We start from the raw sequence: 20508 nt of genomic DNA, 5'->3' as shown, positions 1-20508 counted from the left end.
AAATGATGGGTTGGGAGGCCCAGGAGCAGGCAGGATGCTGGTGAGGGAACTAGGGGCTGAAAGGGCTGAGACTGGGGCAGAGGTGCTGCGTGGAGCCAGTAGGGCCCAGCTTGCTCAGAAATGCAGGCCTGGCTCCCCGAGACTGCAAGGTCACTGCCAGTTAGTTAAGTGGCTGCTCTCAGCAGGACTTTGCAGAGGAAAGGCATGTGTTCCCCATTTTGTTGATGTGGAAACAGCAAGAGGAAGTGACTCAGAAACGGAGTGGAAATAAAGCGTGTCTTGTGACATTCTGGCTTCCATAAGATCCAAAGGGCTTGTGTTTTCAAGTCTCCCGTGAGGCTACTTTCCATGCTTCTGTGGTGTTCTCAGGACAGACAATGGCCCTATGTATGAGCAAAGAGTAGGAGTAGGGGTAATCTTTTCAGGTGGGCAGAGGGATAGAGGAAGGCAGGTATTGATAGAAAAGCAGTCTCAGTGCCCTGGAGAAAGAGGGGGCTGCCACAGCCACCCAATCCTCCACCTACTAGGCCAGCTTAGTTTTTGACGAGTGGGGATGAGTATTGGGTTTCTGATTCTTTCTTCTACCAAGTCATAGGCATTTAAAATATACATGTGCCAGGGAGTTGGCATAAGCGATCTCTGATTCTCCATAAAGTTCTGCAGGATAGGTAATGTTAGCCTCATACCTCAAGAGAGGAAACCAAGCCCTAGTCAGGTGACCTTGTCCAGATCACACTTGTAAGTGGCAGAATTTTCAGTCCTGGAGAGAATGCCTTTTAGCTCCGAGCTCCCGGCATCCACTCTCACTTCCCCAAGAGGTCAAGCTTCACCATCAGTTGCCAAAGACTGTCATTGTCATTTCATAAGTGAATGAGGATTGGAAACCCCAAAACACGTGGGAAGACATAATGTTAGAATGAAAGACTGCCCTTTAAATGGGATACATTGGGCTTCATGATGAATTCTCCACAGTGTCCTTATTTTTCCTATTTTGCCATGGGCACGGGGAAATAGCAAAGGCCATGATCTACCTACTAACTGTTGTCTGGGAACTCTGACCCATCTGGCCTCCTGTCTCAAGGTATCATGGCTGGTCAGTGGCACAGGTGGGCACTAACTCCAAAGCATGGTGGCAGAACAGCCATGTCACCAGCCCTCTAGTAGTTGGCAATCAACAGTGAAGCGTGGCCTCTCGGGAACCAGAGATGAAAGCGGAGTTTGGGAGTCCAAGGGTAACACGCATTGTTTCAAGGATTGAAAGTTCTGCCCGAGATTTGAGGGAGCACGGAAAGGGGACCATTAGTCAGATATGTGGCATGACGTCAGGGAGAAGGTGCACACATATCTGACTCATAGGTTCTGGGTTTAAAACTCGTGTCCTTGGGGCAGCCATGCCATATAAGTCTGGGGTGTCACTTATGATGGGCTTCAGAGTTAGGCAACGTGGTGGCCTTAAGTCTCTACCTTTTACCAGTTGTGTGGCCTCCAGGTCACCTCTCTAGGCTCCAGTTTTCTCTCTTAAGGTCTGAGGTTAACATTACTATCCTACAGGATTTTTCTAAAGACTCAGAGATTACTAAGTACACTCCCTAGCAGACAGAATGTGTTCAGTAAGACGTCACATGACTTTACAATGTCTTCAAGTGCAAGATTATATTTTTCTGAGATATTGACCCCTATGACCCTGACATCTTGCCCATGCCAAGAACATAGCCCTGGGTACAGTGACTATCCAGAGGCTCTGAGAGGACTTAAATCCTGCTTCAGCACACCCATACCCCTTCAGGCAGGTGAATGTCTTACCAGTCAGGAAGAGTGTCATTTACTTTCTTCCTGAAATCGGCAGGCACTTAGAGATTGTGCAGCCTCCCTTCGTACCCTTTACAGGTTTGGGCCAAGACATTCTTATAGCCAATCAGAACGTTTCCTGTTTTAATTTGATCCCATTTCCTTGTATTTGTTATTTTTTGACTTTGACTTGGGCAGATCCGGGGTTTGGGAGGCAAGCTGTCGCTCACGATGGCTCAGAGCCAGGATTTTCACTAGTGTGAAAGGATGTACTCTCGTCCAACAGAGCTCATAGGGTCTGGGGCAGGCCAGGATGCAGGGGGCAGGGATTGCCAAGCTGGGGGTCCAGGTCTGGATTAGAGAAAGGGGCAGGGCTTTTGGCTCACAGGTTGAGTCAGAGGATTTGGTGATCTTCGCATGACTAGGTCCTAGTTTGGGAAGGGGTAACACTCTCCAAGCCACGAGGGCCTCGGGATTCTTCATAGACTGGGCATATTCAGTGCTGGCATGATCGGTGTCTTATTGCATGGAGTTTGTGCCAACCACAGTAATGTCAAGAGATACTGTCTTCTTCAAAGGCAGACAGGAAAGGGGAAAAACTTTAAACTTGGATTCTTTTTTTTTTTAATTAAAGTTTATTGGGGTGATAATTTTTAGTAAAGTTACATAGATTTCAGGTGTACACTTCTGTATTACATCATCTATAAATCACACTGTGTTGAACTTGGATTCTAATCCACATTGGGGTACAAGTTTGCTATTCAGGAAGCATGAATCGTGGACCAGATGTTGAGTATATTTTCTTATCTGTAAATGGGCATAATCATCCATACCCATCTCCCAGGATTGTTGTGCAAAGCACTTATGTTTCTTTCAAAGTTTTTAAATTATAATTATTAGGCTTGTGCAAAAGTAATTGTGATTTAAAAGGTTAAAAATAACTGCAAAAACCGCAATTACTTTTGCACCAACCTAACACTTTGGAAATAAATAGTACAGGACTAAAGACAGACGTGAGGGACTTGCGTTGGGTTGAAGGTAATGGTAGATCCTGGGCGACTGAAATGACTTCGCTAAAATATTTCCGCTGGAGCCATGTTGACCACTGTGGATGATGCCTCCTGAACCAAGGGCCAGGGGAAACTGATAAAGATGAGAAACCTGTATCCTCCAAGCATATTGGTGATGGCCAACACATCAGTCTGGGTGGGTTGAGTTGGTCAGATGTAGAATATGAACATTTCTCCTTGGCCAGGGTTGGGGGTGGGGCTGGCTCCTGAGGGAGAGGGAGCAAGACACTGCCTGGTGAGGCTGGGCAAGGGGGTCAGCTACTAGGCTGTGGTTTCCCAGCATTACATTTTTTTGCTTAATAGACTTTATTTTTTAGAACAGTTTTAGGGTCACAGCAAAATTAAAAGGAAGGTACAGAGATTTCCTACATACCTCTTGCCCCACACATGCACAGCCTCCCCAGCTAGTGACACCCCCCCACACCAGAGTTTTATAATAGATAAACCTACATTGACACGTCATAATCATCCAAAGTCCGTCATTTACATTAGGGTCACTCTTGGCGTTGTCCATTCTGTGGGCGTGGACAAATGTGTCACGACAAGTGTTTGCATTACAGTATCATACAGAGTATTTTCCTTTCCTTAAAAATCCTCTGTGCTTTCCCTGTTCATCTCTCCTTCCCCAAAAACTTGGCAACCACTGATCTTTTTATTGTCTCCATAGTTTTGCCTTTTCCAGAAGGTCATATAGTTAGAATCACAGAGTATCTGGCCTTTTCAAATTGACATCTTTCGCTTAGTTATATGTACTTAAGGTCCCTCCATGTCTTTTCACGGCTTAATAGAGCATATCTTTTTAGCACTGAATAATACTCCATTTTCTAGGTATACCATAGTTTATTTATCCATTCACTTACTGAAGAACATACTGGTTGCTTCGGAGTTTTAGCAACTATGCATAAAGCTGCTATAAACATCTGTGTGTAGGTTTTTGTGTGGGAAATAAGTTTTCAGCTCCTTATGGTAAATACTAAGAAGCATGATTGCTGGATTGCATGGTAAGAGTATGCTTAGTTTTTAAGAAACCGCACAACTGTCTTCCAGGCTTTGTACTAGCAGTGAATGAGAGTTCCTGATGCTCCACGTCCTCATTACATGTTTACATCCTATTGGCCCCTCAAGTTGGAAAGCACCACATTTCATTGTACTGGTGGCTGTACCTGCACAGGTTTAAAAGCACCATGAGAGTCTAATCCCTCTTCCCAACTGCCGACTGTGCCCCACACTCTGCCCCAGGTCAAGGTTTCTAATCCCCGTTCTATCTCTGCTCCTATGTGCTGCCTTTCAGAGAGGGCTTATGTCCTTCACTCTTCCCTTCAGCCAGTGACACACACAGTGTGTGAAAATGGACTTTTCCAGATTTCACCAGCCAGATCTCTTGAATTGAACTGTTCTCTCTCAAACTCTTCCCTGGTACTTCAGGGAATCCCTGGGGTATCTCTTGTGTCCTCACTGGCACCAGGAGCCTTTGGGTGACGATGCTGCCTGGGCCGGGTGGAGGCCATGTCCTGAGTGGCACCCATTCCCTTCATTGTGGGTGCCCAGAAGCCACATGGTGTAACCTGTAGACGAGGGTATAATGCCCTTCTTTCCAGCTCTGAGTCCATGTTCCCATCAACCCATATGACAGCACTGATTGTGCCCCTTGTTTCCAAATGGCCTTTGGAATGTAGGCCCTCTGGCTTCCATTAGTAGGATCTAGTCCCTGGAGACAGATACCGTCTGCCACTCCACTTCCTTCCTACCCCAGGCACCTGTTTCACAAAACTGCCTCGTAAAGCAGATGCCCAGGGATGCCCAACAGATGCCCAGGGATCATGGGGCCCTTGGCTCAGGAGACACAGCGGATCCTGAATCTGTGTGTGTTATTTACTTACTTGTATGTGTGTGTGTGTGTATATATGTATATGTATGTGTATATATATGTATATATATATACATGTGTGTGTATATATATATATATTATGACCGTTTGTCTCTACAACTAGAGTGCATGCCTTTAGGGACAAGACACCCTTCTCTCATCTTCACATCCTCTAGCAGATCTGTCATTGTTCCCTCTGATATCCCCTTGGGCCTTGTTATTTCAGTGTTCTCCTGCTCTCTTCTATCTGCCAGCATCTGCATCTTTGTGCCTGAGGACTTTCTCTGGCTGCTTAAAAAGTCTACTCTACCCTTGTGCAGAACTGGCTAAAATGCTGAGGACAGTGGCTGTAAGAAGTGGTGTATACATATATGCCCAGCCCCCCCACCCCCACCCCGGGAGGGATAGCTCTGTGGGATTATGCTGCTGTTGCCCAAGTGACAGTAACTCAATTGATGACTCTCCTGTGGCTGTCTTCCCCTCCCTGTCACCCACTTCCCACTCCGCGGGTAGATTTCCTCTCAAGCTACTTCCTCTGGATTCCTTATTGAGGGTGTGGGGAAACTTAGGTATATGTCCAGTACAGAGCAGAATATTCGCACACAGGACATGCTTAGTCAATATTTGTAGAAAAATGTGTGGCTACTTCTGGAATATTCATATTAGTCTCTAAAAGAAAGCAGACTGGATTTTTTTTTTTTCTTCATCTGTGTTGTCCCAAATTCTAGCTGGCCTGTGGCCTCAGGCTGCACTCTGCCCATTGTCTGACTGTCCCCGGATGGAAGGGACATACCCGGCTCCGTCCCTCATCCTCACAGCATCTCTTTTATGGCTTATAATACACATTGGGCTTTTTTTTATTTTTAAAGGAATGACTCTTTGAAACTAATGACTGTCTGCATCTTGCTTTCTAGTGCTTAACACAGTGTGAATGAATGAACACAGACTTTGATTCAACTTCTAAAGCATTTGACTCCACATTTGTATTTTAACATTGCCAACTTCATCTCTTTGCTCCCAACTCCTGGTCTAGGAATGTGCCCCTAAAATTCAAGTCTCTTGTTAGAAGGGAGATACCTTTCTGTACGAATGGGTTCAGAATGAGAGCTAAGCTTAGTCTGGAATAGTGGTTCCCAACCTAGGCTGAATGTTAGAAAAATCCCTGGAAACTTAAAAATACCAATTCCAGACCTCCCCACAGACCAGCTCAGGGGCACTCTCCGAGCACAGGGCCTGGATTTAAGCGTGCTTAAAACCTGCCCGGGGGGTCCTCGCGTGGAGCTAAGGTAGACACCACCTGGTCTAGAGATAGAACTTCCATTGCTTCCTTGGGGCACTCCTGCTTTTTGACCAGTGGTGGGTAAACCCAACAGTGTCGTGTTGGATCAAGAAGACCAATTTTGCTGAGATTCAGGGTGAAGTAAAGATTACTAGGATTCTTATAGTCTGTATCAGTGTCTACCAAACTGTCATCAGAACTGGGCAGGGCTTCTAGGGGCCCAGCCCCCTCTGACCTGGCAGAAAGACCTCCCAAGTTGTGCTGCTGGAATGCTGTCCCTCTTGAATCCTTCTATGTACAGTGAATGATGTGCCCTACGATGAGTTCCTGTGGGACTGAGGCCTCCTGCCCAGAAAGTTCGGGCTGGTGGCTTCAAGCAGGGGCAGACAAAGTCATCCACTAATAGCGTGGTCCCCCACCCTTTCCTCCCCTCTCTGTTCCAGTGCCCTCCGGGCCACCCATTCTTCTTTTTCTTCTTGGTTTTTCCCCTTGTCTCTGCTTCTCTCCTGCTATTTTCCACTGTCCTTCGCTTTTTTCTTCTCAGCTGTGCCTTGGAACCGTGCTGCGACCGCCTCCTCTCACAGCTGCGTTTGCAAAGTGTGGGCCCCTTGCCTAAGAGCCAGTGTGGGAGGAGAAAAGGGATGGAGAGAAGGGGATTCTGGAAGAGGGAGCTCACAGTCTGGGAGTTCCAAGCCTGCGTTGAATACCCGGATGTTTATGCAAACTGATCCTTTGTGCTTCGGTTTCCCCAAGTCAATAAATCCCAATGCCTTTAAGGGAAGTTTTCAGGAATGGGGGAATGTGGTGTTTGCGTGGGTCTCAGCTTGCTGGGTGCTGTCCCTGGGGGGCGAGGCATGTGGGCCTACACAGACTCCTTCAGGGCTGTCCCTCTGCTTTCTCCACAGGACTGCAATGTGCCGGTCCTAGCTGCCGTTTGAGAGGATGTCTGGGGTGTCGGAGCCCCTGAGCCGAGTGAAGGTGGGCACGTTACGTCAGCCAGAAGGCCCTCCAGAACCCATGGTGGTGGTGCCAGTAGACGTGGAGAAGGAAGACGTGCGGATACTCAAGGTCTGCTTCTACAGCAACAGCTTCAACCCTGGGAAGAACTTCAAACTGGTTAAATGCACTGTGCAGTCCGAGATCCGGGTGAGTGTGGCGGGCGGTTCTCTCTCTCTCTCTCTCTCTCTCTCTCTCTCTCTCTCTCTCTCTCTCTCTCTTCTGGGCAGTTGAGTGGCCCTCCTTCAACCTAGCAGGCTCTCCTGTATCCACTCCTGGGCTGGGGGCACCAGGAGAAAAGTTCTCAGCCTGTAGGGCCTGGCCTCCTTTCCAGGGGTCTGCAGCCCACTTCCATAGCAGCCTGAGGGCAGGTTTTATAGCCTTATTTTGAACCTCAGGTCATTTATTTGGTGGTCCTTGATTCAACTCATTTCAAGTCATTAAATATTTATGACATTTAAGTATCTATAATACTAGGGCCCCCACCCAAAAAGAATTTACAGTCTGATGAAATTAGGGAAATATACAAGCAATGGCATTGAAACTAGAACAAAAATGGTATAAGACATGTGCTGGGTAGTTAGACAGGTGAGTTGGTGGGGTATTTACAGGATGATAATGAGCTAGAGATGCCCTAGACCAGGTAAATGGTGGGCAGGGCCTTTCTGAGGCAATATTTCAATTGGCTCATTCTCATCCGGGGTCATGAAATTTGTTTTGCAAGTCCAGGTACCCACCATCATGAGGGCACCTAGACACTAGGCAGCCAGTTCACCTTAACCAAACATATAAGAACTTGTCATCAGAAGCAGTTACAATACGTTGATTGATTTTAAACACCTGCATTTATTAACAATCACTGTGTACAGCCTGGATCAATTCCTCTGCATATATTATCTCACTGTAGCCTCCCAATAACCTCATGATGTAATCAGGACCTCCCGTTGCCCTGCCCAGAATATTCCTTTCTGATGATACAAAAGAAAGCCATCATGGTTCTCAATAGGTTGCTTGGTGGGATGGTTATTTGAACAAAGGAAACAGGGACTTTTTGAGACAACTAACCAGGTCTGAGAAAGATGGATGAATTATCTCCAATCCTCTCATTACCAACCCTTCCCCTGTCTTACAAATCAGTATCCCCCAAACTCTGTGAGTGTCTCTCTGGTTGGCGCTGGCAGCAGCCTCTGCACGTCCGTCCCTTGGCTTCCTTCCATCTATGACAGCACACACTACGCTTCCATACACCAGAGCAGAATGTAATTGATTAGGTCACGGCCTTGGCCAGTTATCACAATGGTGTATGGTCTGGTGACTCCCTCTGTTTCCTGTAACTGATGTGATTCAGGCCTTGTTTGCTCATCTCATGGTTCCAGGTATGCAGGTAAAACTGTGTCCTGAGAGTCAGCTTTGGGCACCTTCTTCCAGGAAGGTGTTTTCTTATCTCCTTAGCTATCTACTTCTTAGTCTTCCTTTGGGTGTATGCTTTTGCAGATAGTTAATGCCATCCACAGTGGGGTTTACGAGTGTAATTTTCAGAAGTGAAGCTGATTTTCAAGTTTGGGGGCATTTCCTGGCTCTTTCATGCTGAAAACCAGACAGTATTTGGTTAGTCCAGATCAGGATGTGTTCTGTGGAGTTACAGTGAAAAGAGACCTGAAGGATAGGTAGATTTGAAGCTGCAGCACTTAGGAGCGCAGAGGGATTTCCACAAGGAGAGGACGGCAGGAACAAAGGCAGGGAAGCTCCTAAACAGTGACTAGTTGGGTTAGGCTGGAGTATGGGTTATATTTAGAACAGTGTCTAAAGTCGGGATCAGAGAGGAAAAGTTGGTGGCAGATAAGGGAGGGCCTAGAAGATCAGGCTGAAGACTTTGGAGTTATTCAGGCACTATGAAGACAGTTTTTCAGCAGGGGAGAGGATTTCCTGGAGCTGTCTGATGTCTTGCTGGGTGCTGAAGGGGGAAAAAAATAGAGCAGACCTACAGAAAGGGCAATGACCCCCAGGTTTAAGAGGAGTGGCTAACACTGAGGCATTACTGGAGGGGTATGAGAACAGAGGTGGGGAAGAATAAAGAAAGAAGTGATAATGGCCTTCTAAGAATGTATGTCCAAGCTTTCCTGTTTCCAATCTGTCCAGCAGGCAAAATGTCATGTGCTTATTGCAAACAGCCATGGCTTTAACGCCATCTAGACCTTGAGCCAGATATTGCTCTCCTCTTATTGGTTATGTGGCCTTAGACCCAACACTTAACCAACCTGATTCCAGTCTCCTCCCTTGGGGATCATGCCCACCTGTAGCCTTGTTGTGTGGGTTAGAGATGATAGATGAAAAGCACCTACTTATAGTAGGAGCTCAGTCATTGGAAGCTATTGATTGTGTGGGCATTAGATCATTACCCTGCTTAGGAATCTCCAAGGGTTTCTAATTGCCCAAAGGATAAAGTTCAAGTTGTCTTCTTTTAGTGTTTATCCACCTCTCTGTCATATTTTCAAATAGAGAAGATGATCAGATTTGTGTTTTGAAGCAATACACAGTATCCTGTAAGATGTCAAGAAGTGTGTCCTGGAGAAGGGGTGCTTTGGTCAAAGAAGTTTGAGAAATGCTTGGTTCAAGAATTCTGAACAGATTTCTTCGCAACAGGATTTCTCAGAACCTTAAATGTGCTAACATGCAGGGTCGGTCAACTAAGAAAGGACCACAGAGAGGAGGTTTCCTTAAGTAAGCCATTTCTTAGTTGCCTAAGAAACACTTCTTCTTAAAGTTGGACCACTAGTCCTCTGGAAAATCATTTAGGGATCTGTTTTCCTTAAACTCTGACAGCGGTACAAAACGGGCTGAAACTACGGGAGTGGCATTGGGAACAAAGACAGGTCAACAGAGCTGAGTGCATCTAGGGAGGCAGAGTCAACAGAATGTGATGATTAACTAGATGTAGGGAGGCAGACAAAGGAAGGAGACGAGGATGACTCAAGCTTTCACTTGGGCAATTGTATGGGTGTTGGTACCATTCATTGAGCTACCAACGGAGAAAGAAAGAGCATTCAGAGATTTCAGCTTTATGTGTGTTGTGTTTATGAAACACCCCCATGGAAGAACGTGGGTCTGGAGCTCAGGAGGGAGAAAGGACCTAGAGATGAGGATTTGGGGGTCATTATGTACTCATACCAGGCGAATGGATAGAACCACCCACGAGAATGAGTAGAGCAAGAGAAAAAGAGTTCCAATTAGGAAACTTTGAGAATTCATCTTCTTCGGGGCTGGTAAAGAAAGGGAAGCAAATGAAGGCAAAAGATGAATCATTCAGAGAAAGACGAAAAACACACAAAAGAATAGGCAAGGGAGACAAAAGCAGAGGCAACGTTGAGGAAAGAGTGGTTAGCAGTGTCTGGCACTCAGAAAAGTCAAGTCAGATAAAACTGAACATAGGTTCATCGGCTTCAGGAGCAGGTGCCATAATGACCTTTTGCTGTGTGGTTTCAGTGGAGAGAGGGGCAGAAGCCGTTGTGCAGTCAGTTGGAGAGTGGAGACAATGAGTATAAGTGACATTTCAGAGAGGTTTTGATCGTGAAGGGAAGGAAAAAGGGGAAGGCAAAAGGAACAGTGTTACCTGCAGAGGGAACAGCATATGTGAAGGCCCTGAAGTGGGAAGGAACATGGCAGGTTTGAAGCTAAAGAATAGCAAAGCTTGGCTATTTAAACCCTATTAACAATTTTGGGTTTTATCCCATCTCTTGTGGAAGTCACTGATATAGCTTAAGCATATGAATGACATGAGACTGCATTTTTACAAGATCACTTAGATTAAATAGTGGAAAATAGATTGGAGGAAGCACATGCCATCATTATCTCCATTTTGTATATAAGGAAATAAGGTCTAGAAGAGCAAATTGCTAGTAAGTGGTGGAACCTATTTTCAAACTCAGTCAACCCACCTCCAGAGCCTAAACTCAACCACTGTGGTATACAGAGAGAAGAAAATGTATCCAGAGAATTCAAGGGATGGAAATGAGAGCTTTTGCTGATGGACAGGAGGTACAGGAATGAGGAAGAGGGAGATATGAAGACTGGCAGCCCTGGTTCAAGTGGACAGGGTCCTACTCCCTAAAATGAAGAATACTTGAGGAGAAACTAATTGGGGACTGGGCAGTCACACGTTCAGTTTTGGATCTCTCAAGTACAATTGAGATGCTCTAACGTTTTCACTTGAAAACGCTGAGTAGACTGTTTGATACATGATTCTGGAGGAGAGAACTGGGCTGGGGAGACATTGGAGTGGTATCAGCCTCTGCGTGGTGGTTGAAGGCATGGCTGTGGGTGAGATCACTGACAAAAGAGTCCTGAGTGATTTCATCAGCCATTCCATAAATATTTGCGGAGTGCCCCCAAGTACCTGTGCCATGTTTGTTATGACCTGGGGAATATCATCATACCCCAAACACAGATGCACCCCCTGTTTTCATGGGGCTTCCAGGCCAAGGGTGAGTCTGACGTTGACTCATACTAATGAATGAAGCTTTTTACAAGTGGAGGCAAGTACTCTCTCAGGAATGAAGAGGTTCTATGAGAGTATGGAATACAAAAGGACTCAGCCCAAATGTCGAGGAACAGCTTTGGTCTTCAGGACCTGTTTATGGACACTGTGTCCGGTTTTGTAGGTCCAGACCCAGCTTCCCTGCCTGAGACTCTCCAAGGGCAGCCCCTCCCACCCTCTGCTTCCTGACCTCTCCTTGCACTTGCCTTCTCTTGCTGGGCTTTGTCCTTTGACGGATTTTTCTACTTCCAGCTCCGTATCTTCTTTCACCATCCTCTCCATGCTTAAAATGCTGCCAGCTCTTTCCAGATTGCCAAGATTGCCTGGCCCTTCCTTTAGAGCACTTCTGAAATTCTGACACCCCTAGCTAGAGCTGTGTCTGATTGAGTAGAAGCAATCGAGAATCACAGTCCATGTGGTAGCACATGTCCAAAACATAGTTCCTCCAGGCATATGTGCTCACTGCATGTTTTTCTTTTTATTCTCAACTTCTTTCTATGTGAGTGTCATAGCCTCATGATGCCTTCTCTGTGCTGTTAAAAGCTGTGTGAATAGCTGCTGGCCCTTGTGCTTAGGACCCAACAGAATTTAGATGGGCGTTGAAGAGAATTGAGCAATGTGCCGAATGAGAAATGCGTTTTGCTCTTCTTGATTTTCCACATCCCTTTTGTCTGATATCCATTGGAAACTGTGTTTGCTTGGGAGCTCTGAATCTCTGTAGCAAGTGGAGGCTTCTATTATGTGTTTCTTTAACATGCTAATTTGCTTGTCTGGGAAAGGGGTTAAGATAACACTTTGTAAACAACTAGCAGAGTGCCACCCAGACATGCCCACACAGGGCGTCTCTCTTTGATTCTCACAGCCTCACAGCCAATCTTTCATTCCCATTTTTTCTCTCTCTCTCTCCCTCTCCTTCTCCCTCTCCTCTTCTCTCCCTCCCTTCTCCTTTCTCTTCCTCCTCTCTCACTCTCTTCTGAGGTAGGTTGGGTGTCAACCGACCATACGTCCTGGTTTGACTCAGGCAGTCTTAGTTCATACACATTGTCCAGCGATGACTATTAAAACTGCCCCTGCCAATCTCAAGAGCATCATGATTCAGAGGATAAGTTATATGGTCGCCTACTGCTAAGTGCCATATTGGCTCCTCTCTCTGCCTCACAATGACTTGCTGGCTTATGGTGTTTTCTCTCTGGCTGACCCACTCACTGCATGGGCCCCTCTCTGTCCATCATCGGGCCATCTGTGTCTCAGAAAAGTAGGCACTTGTCTGCGATGCGGTGGGGTTCCAACGGTGCAGGCGTGGTCCTCACATCCAAGACCCTCGCTTTTGGCCAGCTTCTGTTATGCTGAAGAGCCACATTCGAGATTCATCTTTGTTTCGTCTCAAAGCATCACTCCATTTGGAACCCACATTTACATCCCTGAGAGGGACAGACTGAGGCATTCGGTGCCCTTCCCACCTGGTTCAGTTGTGTCCCCTCCCCCACACAGGGCTTCCAGGCTGGCTGGTACCATCTGCCTAATGTGTGAGGAGTGCAGATTCCAGTCCCAAATTCACCCTGCTCTGCACATGTTTGTACTTACTGTCCTCCCCTGTAAATTCAGTGGTCACGCAATACGTTCCAGAATATTCCCAGAGACGCAGATTTCAGATATTGGGACCCATTCTGCCCTGTACTCGTCACACAATCCTTCCAGTTAGTTTCAAATTTAAACTTGTTATTAACCAGACACTGGGTGTTACGAACTGGATGTTTGTGTGCCTTCCCCCGCCCATCTCCAAATTCATATATTGAAGCCCTAGCCTCCCATGTGATGACATTTGGAGGTAAGGCCTTTGGGAGATGAGTAGTGTTAGACGAAGTCATGAGGGTCCCCATGACATGATAAGTGTCCTTGTAAGAAGATGAAGAGCCCAGAGCTCTCCCCCAGCCATGCGGAGGCACAGTGAGAAGGTGGCTGCCTGCAGACCAGGAAGTGGCCCTCACCAAGAACCAAATCTACCAGCACCTTGACCTGGGATTTCACAGCCTCTAAAACTGTGAGAAATAAATATCACTGTGGCCACCTAGTCTCTGGTATTCTGTTATCACAGCCCGGGCTAAGACGCAGGGCCAGCTGCTCTATGTGGTCAGAGGAGCAGTCTCTAGCCCACAGTTCATCCATTCAGGTTCTTTGTTTCCAGAACAATCCCTGCTGCCGGCCTTCCCATGCCTCTAGGGGCAGAACCACAAAGTTGAGGTGTAAGAAGAAGGGAAGGCATGATTACCTGTCCTGGAAAATTGCCATTTCTAAAAAAAAGGTTACCCTAAACAGAGTAAAAGAAGCCACGCAAAGCCAGTCCCCCATACATAAGAACAGTCACTGAAAACCTGAGAGGAAAAGGTTCAGCCAGGAAACCACAAGCTGACACCACAGAGACACTCACAGTGATAAAAAGAGGTACATTTACAAGGACATTTTCTTTTCTGTACCCCCTCCCCACTTCCTGTGTGCGCTCACCATGCCAGCCCACCTACCCACAAACGCATGCAGAGGGGAGCGTGATGCCGAGCTCTGAGCCTCTCTTTATTTATCTGTATGACTAGATTTATTATATTGATAAATTAGCAGTGTGGTGACTGTGCTTACATTTCTATTTTTATGTGGCCGTTTCATTGCTGAATGTCCTTGTTAGATACAGGTTTTTAGCACGTCAAAATGAATGCTTTCAGAGTGGGGTAAGTTATGCTAACTTTTATTATTTGGTTCATCAGTCACTTTTTAGAAATTATCTCTTAGGTATGCAGAGAACTCGGAAGTTGCATAGTAGCTATTATATTTGGTTCCTAGGGCGGCCGTAACAAATTACCAGAGAACTGGTGGCTTAAAAACAACAGAAACATATTGTCTCCTAAGAGGACACTCCTTGGCCTCTTTCAGCTTCTGGTAGCTCTACGCTTCCTTGGCTTATGGCTGCATACGTAACCCCAGTCTCTGCCTCTGTCTTCACATCCCACTCTCCTCTTCTCTCTGTGTGTCTTTTAAAAGGACACGTCATTAGATTTAGGAACTACCCAGATAGTCCAGAATGATCTCATCTTGAGATCCTTAATTTTATTACATCTGTAAAGACCCTTTTCCCAAATGAAGTCACATCACAGGTTCCAGAGGTTAGGACGCAGACATATCTTTTGGGGGCATCATTTAGCCCATGACCGCCATCAGTTAGGATCACAGTGTCTGTTGCTGGTAAGCCCACTCAAGTGTACACAGACCTGTGTCTACGGTATGCAGGTGAGCGGAAGTGCTCTGCACACATATGCACACCCACACGGAAGCAAGGCTACGTGCTGGGAAGGGAGCACGGAGCACAGACTGAGGAAAGTCTCATTTTTTCCCACTATTGCCGGGTATTCTCAGTTGCCAGGCAGCCCGTGGCCTGCCTGTCCCCTGGCCTGATGTTTCCTGTGATACTGCCCGTGACGCCACAGGCAGGTGCCTTGTCTCTCCTCAGGTGATCTCATCCAGTCACATAGTTTGAAATTCTAGTTTTAACCGGTGGCACCCAAATTTGTAATTCTGGCTCCGATCCCCTCGCACGACTCCAGCTCACATATCCACCTTCCTGCTTGCCGTCTCCACGGGATGTCTAACTTCCACGTGAAGAATCAAACTCATATCCTCTCCTAAAACTTGACTTCTCTTCCAATCCTTCCCAGCTCCATTCATGGCAGCTCTGTTCTCTAAGTGAATTGCATCTCAGGCTATAGACCTCAGAGTCATTCTTAAATTCTTTTTCTCTCACACTCCCTAATTTAATCCATCAGTCAACCCTGCCGTCAAAACATATCTGGATTCTGACCACTTCCTTCTCATCACCTCCACTTCCTCCCTTACCTATCACTTCCTGACTGCTTCGGCCCTGGGGTTCATTCTACAGGTAGTAGCCATTGTGAATTTTCCAAACACATAGAGGGATATGTTTGAGGTATAGCTTAGATCATATCACTGATCTTCTTTAAACTCTCCAAGGATTACCTGTCTCACTCAAAATAAAATCCAAAGTCCTTACCTTAGCCTACAACAGGGGTTGACAAGCAATGGCCTGCAGGCCAAATATGGCCCACCAACCATTGTAAATAAAGTTTATTTGTGTGTATATTGTCTACGGCTACTTTTGAGCTACAGCAGCAGACTTGAGTAGTTGTGACAGAAGCCTTACAGCCAGCAAAGCCTAAAACATTTACTACCTGGCCCTTGACAGAAAGTGTTTGTCAGGCCTGGCCTAGCCCCCTCTGTCCTTTTCTCCCATCACTTCCCTCTTGCCCTCTGCTCCACAGCCCCACTGGTCTCTTCACAGTTGCTCAAGTACACCAAGCATACTGGGGCCACACAGACAACCATCGTGTGGGCTCTTTGCTCTCTGGTCCTTTTGCCGGAAAGACTTGCCCCACAAGGCCACCCCTCTCCCTCTTACGTCCTTTGGGCATCTCTGCAAATACTGCTTTATCTGGCCACCTCATGTAAAATAGCAGCCCTCTGTCATTCTAGTGCCCTTGCCTGCTTTGTGTGTCTTCTTAGCACTTGTCTGAGCCTAAGATATTATTATGCTTATTTGTTTATTGTCCCCCCCTCCCCGTAGAAAATAAGGTCCATGAGAGGGACTTCTCTTTTGTTTCCCTAATTTCATTAATGAGTCAATATTTCATGATGGATGGATGGATGGATGGATGGATGGATGGATGGATGGATGGATTGATTCCAGTTATAAAGGCAACAAAAGCTGACTAAAATTCCATGTTTCAGTTGGGGGAGAAAGAATTTCTAATTGACCTTCTGTGCACCAGGGGTAGCATCTTTTGTCTGTGGCAGCAGCTGCCTAAGAAGTATGGTGCGTAGGGCAGACAGACGTAACCACTATGTCAGTCTTCCCAGATGAGGCAGATGATCCGAGTCACTGGAGAGTTTTTAAAATACCAGATTTCCGAGACCCGCCCCAAATGCACTGAATCTGAATCTCAGGGATGCCAGGATCCATCACTGCCTCAGAAAGGACCTGTGGGACCCTGTCTGCCTATAGGACACCCAACTGTCTCACATGCTCTGGGGAAGGATTACCAGCAATCATGTAGATGGTGGGCAGCCCCAGGTTATGAGATCATCATTACAAGATACTGAGTCTGAAAGGGTCTATTAAAGGGTGACAAGAGAGCGTTGGATGGAGCAGAAGGGGAGAGAATCTAGATGGGCACCAGGTGGTTGGAGATGGTACCATAGCTCTCCCATTCCCCCACCTTAGCAATTGACAGGCTGCATAGTGACGACCTCTTGTTGGTCTCTAAGCAGAGGTGGCCTCCTGGAGAGCGGGGACGATGGCTTGTTCACCACTGTATCCCCACTGCTCTCACAGCGTGTAACACAAAAGAGATACCTGGTAGATGTTTGTAGAATGAAGGAATGAACAAATGAATGAACTGATGCCTACAGAGTACTCAGCTGAGGACAGTAATCTCCTAGATCACTTGATACAAAGACCAAATAGGAAGTTGAACGGAGGGAAGATTGTCATTCATAAATGATAAAGTGTAGGAGGGTTAATAGAATTTCAGCTGGATGAGAATAGAATTCCCTGTACATACTCAGGCAAGTCACGTGTCCTCCCTGGGTCTCAGTTTCTTTGTTTCAAAACAGAGTCAAATTTCGTGGTCTCTAAATTTACGTAAAGCTCTAAACTTCCAGTCGAAGTTTTATGAGCTTAAGAAACAGCTAAGTGTCTGTAGAGTTTTAGATTTTATTTTTGTGGCTACATTGGTAAGGTCTGCTTTCATATACGAGCTTCTGAGATCTACAAGGCAAAATATCTGTTCAACTTTCATTAAGATCTGGGTGAAGAGATTCAGTCTTTTTTCTCTCTGGCCCTGCGACACTTACTGTCGAGTCAGTCCGCATTTTAATTTCCGAGTTATGTATGTTACAGGGGGTTTATTCGCCTCTTAAAGCTGAGCCTATCAGCAAGGTGTGAGGTCCCCAGTTGATAGCACCTGAGCCAAGCACGTGGGCATAAGCGATGGCATTTGTCTCCAGGTAGAAGAGATATCTGCTCCTCTCATGTCACTATGGCACTGAATTTTTTATGCAAAACCAAGCCTATTATGATCGCTAAACTTAAATGTTTATTTCTGAAGATTTTTTTTTACAATTATAAAATGAATATAGGAGCGACATACATGAAAGGAGAACTAGAGATCAGTATCTCTCATGACCTTAGATGCCAAAATCCTCAATGAAATATTAGCGAATTGAATCCAACAGTATATAAAATGAATGCATATTTATTCAATAATAATAATACATTTTATTTATCACTACTATGCCCAAGCCCCTATGCTAAGCTCCTTAGCTATAGCCTCTCAGTTAATCATCATGAGAACCCTATGAGATAGGAATATTTTTACATTTGACAAATGAGGAGAACAAAGCAGAGATGATAATTTGCCCAAAGTCACAAAGCACATCAGAGATGAAACAGTTTCTGACTCCAAGGCCATTCATTCTCTTAACTACTACATTATATACAAAAGTTCTAATACAGGAAATCCAGAATAAAAAAATATATGTATATATGTATAATTGCACTACCCCAAGACAACACTGTTCACATTTTGATATATTTCATTCTGGATTTGTTTTGTTTCTGCTTCTATCACTGTCATACTTTGTATATGATTTTATATCCTATCTATCCCATTTATTATAATAGAAATAAGAAGTCCAAGAGTTTAGTAATGCACGGAAACCCCCTTAGAAATGGAGGGGGGATGACAGTGTCATGTGCTTATAATTTAATATCTGCTCTTTATTTACACCCCTCCTCAGATCCCAGTCTCAAACTCCAGGGTTCCCAAGCCACCCACACTTCTGACCAACTGGCTATAAATTTAAGAGTCCCAGCTGGCCCCACAGGTCCAGGAATACTCGTTGTATTTAATCATCCTATCTCTTTGGTCTCCTCCAATCTGGAAGAGTTCCTCAGTCTGAAAGAGTACAGGCCTTTTACTCTATTGGTCTCTGAGAAGACCCCTCATCCTAGGTCTCAAGACTAAACTCAGCATGAACTCTTGGTAGGAATATCTCAGAAATGGTGCGGGGCTGTTCTGGGTGCATCAAGGTGAGAGAGACGTGCTCTGTTTACCTGTTCTATTGATAATGATGATGTTAATCTTGATGACCTAGTCATTTGTGTCTGTCAGGATTTCCTTGGTGTATGATTAGTGTCTAAGGGAAGATACGCTAAGACATTGTCAACATCCTACACATCATCAGACCTCCACCCTCCAGCTTTATCATCCATTGATGAATCATGCCTAAACCAACCAATGCTGAGTTTGTTGCCAAATGGTGATGTTCTGTTTCCATCCCTTCTACATTTACTAGTTGACATGCTGCTGTGAGGAGGAACATTCCCTACTCCCTCATTTATTTACTTACATATCACATATCCTATTTTATTTGGTGGGATGTAATCTATTCCTATCGTCATATATTTTAAATGCTTAGATTGTCCCAGATTTAGCCAGGGTCAGCCCCTTTAAGCTGATACTGTTTCCTTGTTATGTAGCCCCAACATTCTCCTAATACTTCCTTTTTCTCCAGCACAAAAAGATATTTCAGGCTCATCTCGCACTTTCTTTGCCCCAGCCCTGGAATCACCCATTCCTTCAAGGAGCCCTGGATGCTTTTAGTGGAAAAGAATATTTGGAAACTAAGACTGGGTGTTTGGTATGCAAATGGCTGGCTCGCTAGCTAGTTTCTCTCTCTCTCTCTCTCTCTGTCTCTCTCTCTCTCTCTCTCTCTCTCTCTCTCTCTCTCTCTCTCTCTCTCTCTCTCTCTGTCTCTTTCCCCCCCCCAACCTCTCAGCATGAGTTCTCACCAATACTTCCAATTCCAATTCCTCACCAACGGTTCTCTCTAGCCTGTCCCTCTCCATATTTCAAGTACTTTCTCCAACAATAAGAAACCCATTTCCCATTATCCGTAATATATTTACTCCTTTGCTCAATCCCCATATCTGTAACCAGTGGTCTAACCACTGAAGCCATTGTGGCCCTGGCCCCACCTTTGCTTTGCTCCTGGCTTTGCAGCCACTGCCAGCCCCTCAGCTTCACCACTTTGACCTCTGGCCATACCACCCTTCCAAGGGAAGGAAAAAGAAAAAGATTAAAAGATGAAGAAACCAGGCTTTGTTTTTCCAATCTTTCTTTGTTTTTACAAAAGCATCAGAATCTATACTGGATTGCTGTGTTAAAGCAATGCTTGTGTTGGGTGGCCGGTTAGCTCAGTCGGTTAGAGCCTGGTGCTGATAACACCACGGTTGCCAGTTTGATCCCCGCATAGGCCACTGTGAGCTGCGCCCTCCTTAAAAAAATAATAATAATGCTAGTGTTTTGATTTTTTTTTTTCCAGTATTACTTTGTGTCAGGTTCTGTGCTAAGGAGTTTTATCTAATTTAAGCCTCACAAAACCATTCAAAATAGGTGCTGGTGTTTTCTCCATGTTGTAGATGGTTATATGTAGGCTTGGTGGCATGACATGGCAAAGATATGAAACAGAAATCGGTCAGTGCCTGAGAGTTTTAAAATTTGCCTTGGAGGGCCCTCTGTGTTCCAACAGGAGTGGGCTCGATTCACCAGTTATGTATACAACTGCATGAGAAACCTGCGTTCAACTGGAACCAGTGTGATTCAGATCTAGGCAGGACCTTATAGATGGGCTTCCAGGCAGCGGCACAATTGTCCTCCTCTTAATCCAGCTTCTTGTGAGGGAACTGTGCCGCCTAACCCCTTCCTGTGAGTCCTGTCCTATGTCTTGCCCAGCCCCTCCATCGCACAAAGCAGCTTGGTCTAGTAGAAATCCTCCAAGTCCAGTGGCCCAGTGTTCAAAACCCAGCTTAATCCCATGAGGTGTGTGAGTTCCATCAGTTTCCCATCAGCCA

The 20508-nt window shown here is 45.7% G+C and overlaps 1 protein-coding gene across 3 annotated transcripts in view; it reads left to right on the top strand.

The window, feature by feature from the left end:
- PTK2B (protein tyrosine kinase 2 beta) overlaps nucleotides 1-20508 on the top strand; it is a 108641-nt gene that overhangs the window by 54801 nt on the left and 33332 nt on the right. For all 3 annotated transcript variants that reach the window (XM_019733126.3, XM_019733123.3, XM_019733124.3), the window contains exon 2: nucleotides 6910-7150. In XM_019733126.3, the coding sequence (XP_019588685.1) occupies nucleotides 6947-7150 (204 nt within the window). In that variant the 5' untranslated portion in view covers nucleotides 6910-6946. The remainder of the gene's footprint in view (nucleotides 1-6909; nucleotides 7151-20508) is intronic.

This window comes from Rhinolophus sinicus, chromosome 15 (assembly GCF_057876585.1).
Source record: "Rhinolophus sinicus isolate RSI-liver-muscle chromosome 15, RSI-T2T, whole genome shotgun sequence".
Classification (NCBI taxonomy): Eukaryota; Metazoa; Chordata; class Mammalia; order Chiroptera; family Rhinolophidae; genus Rhinolophus; species Rhinolophus sinicus.
This window is presented reverse-complemented; position numbering and strand designations above follow the sequence as displayed.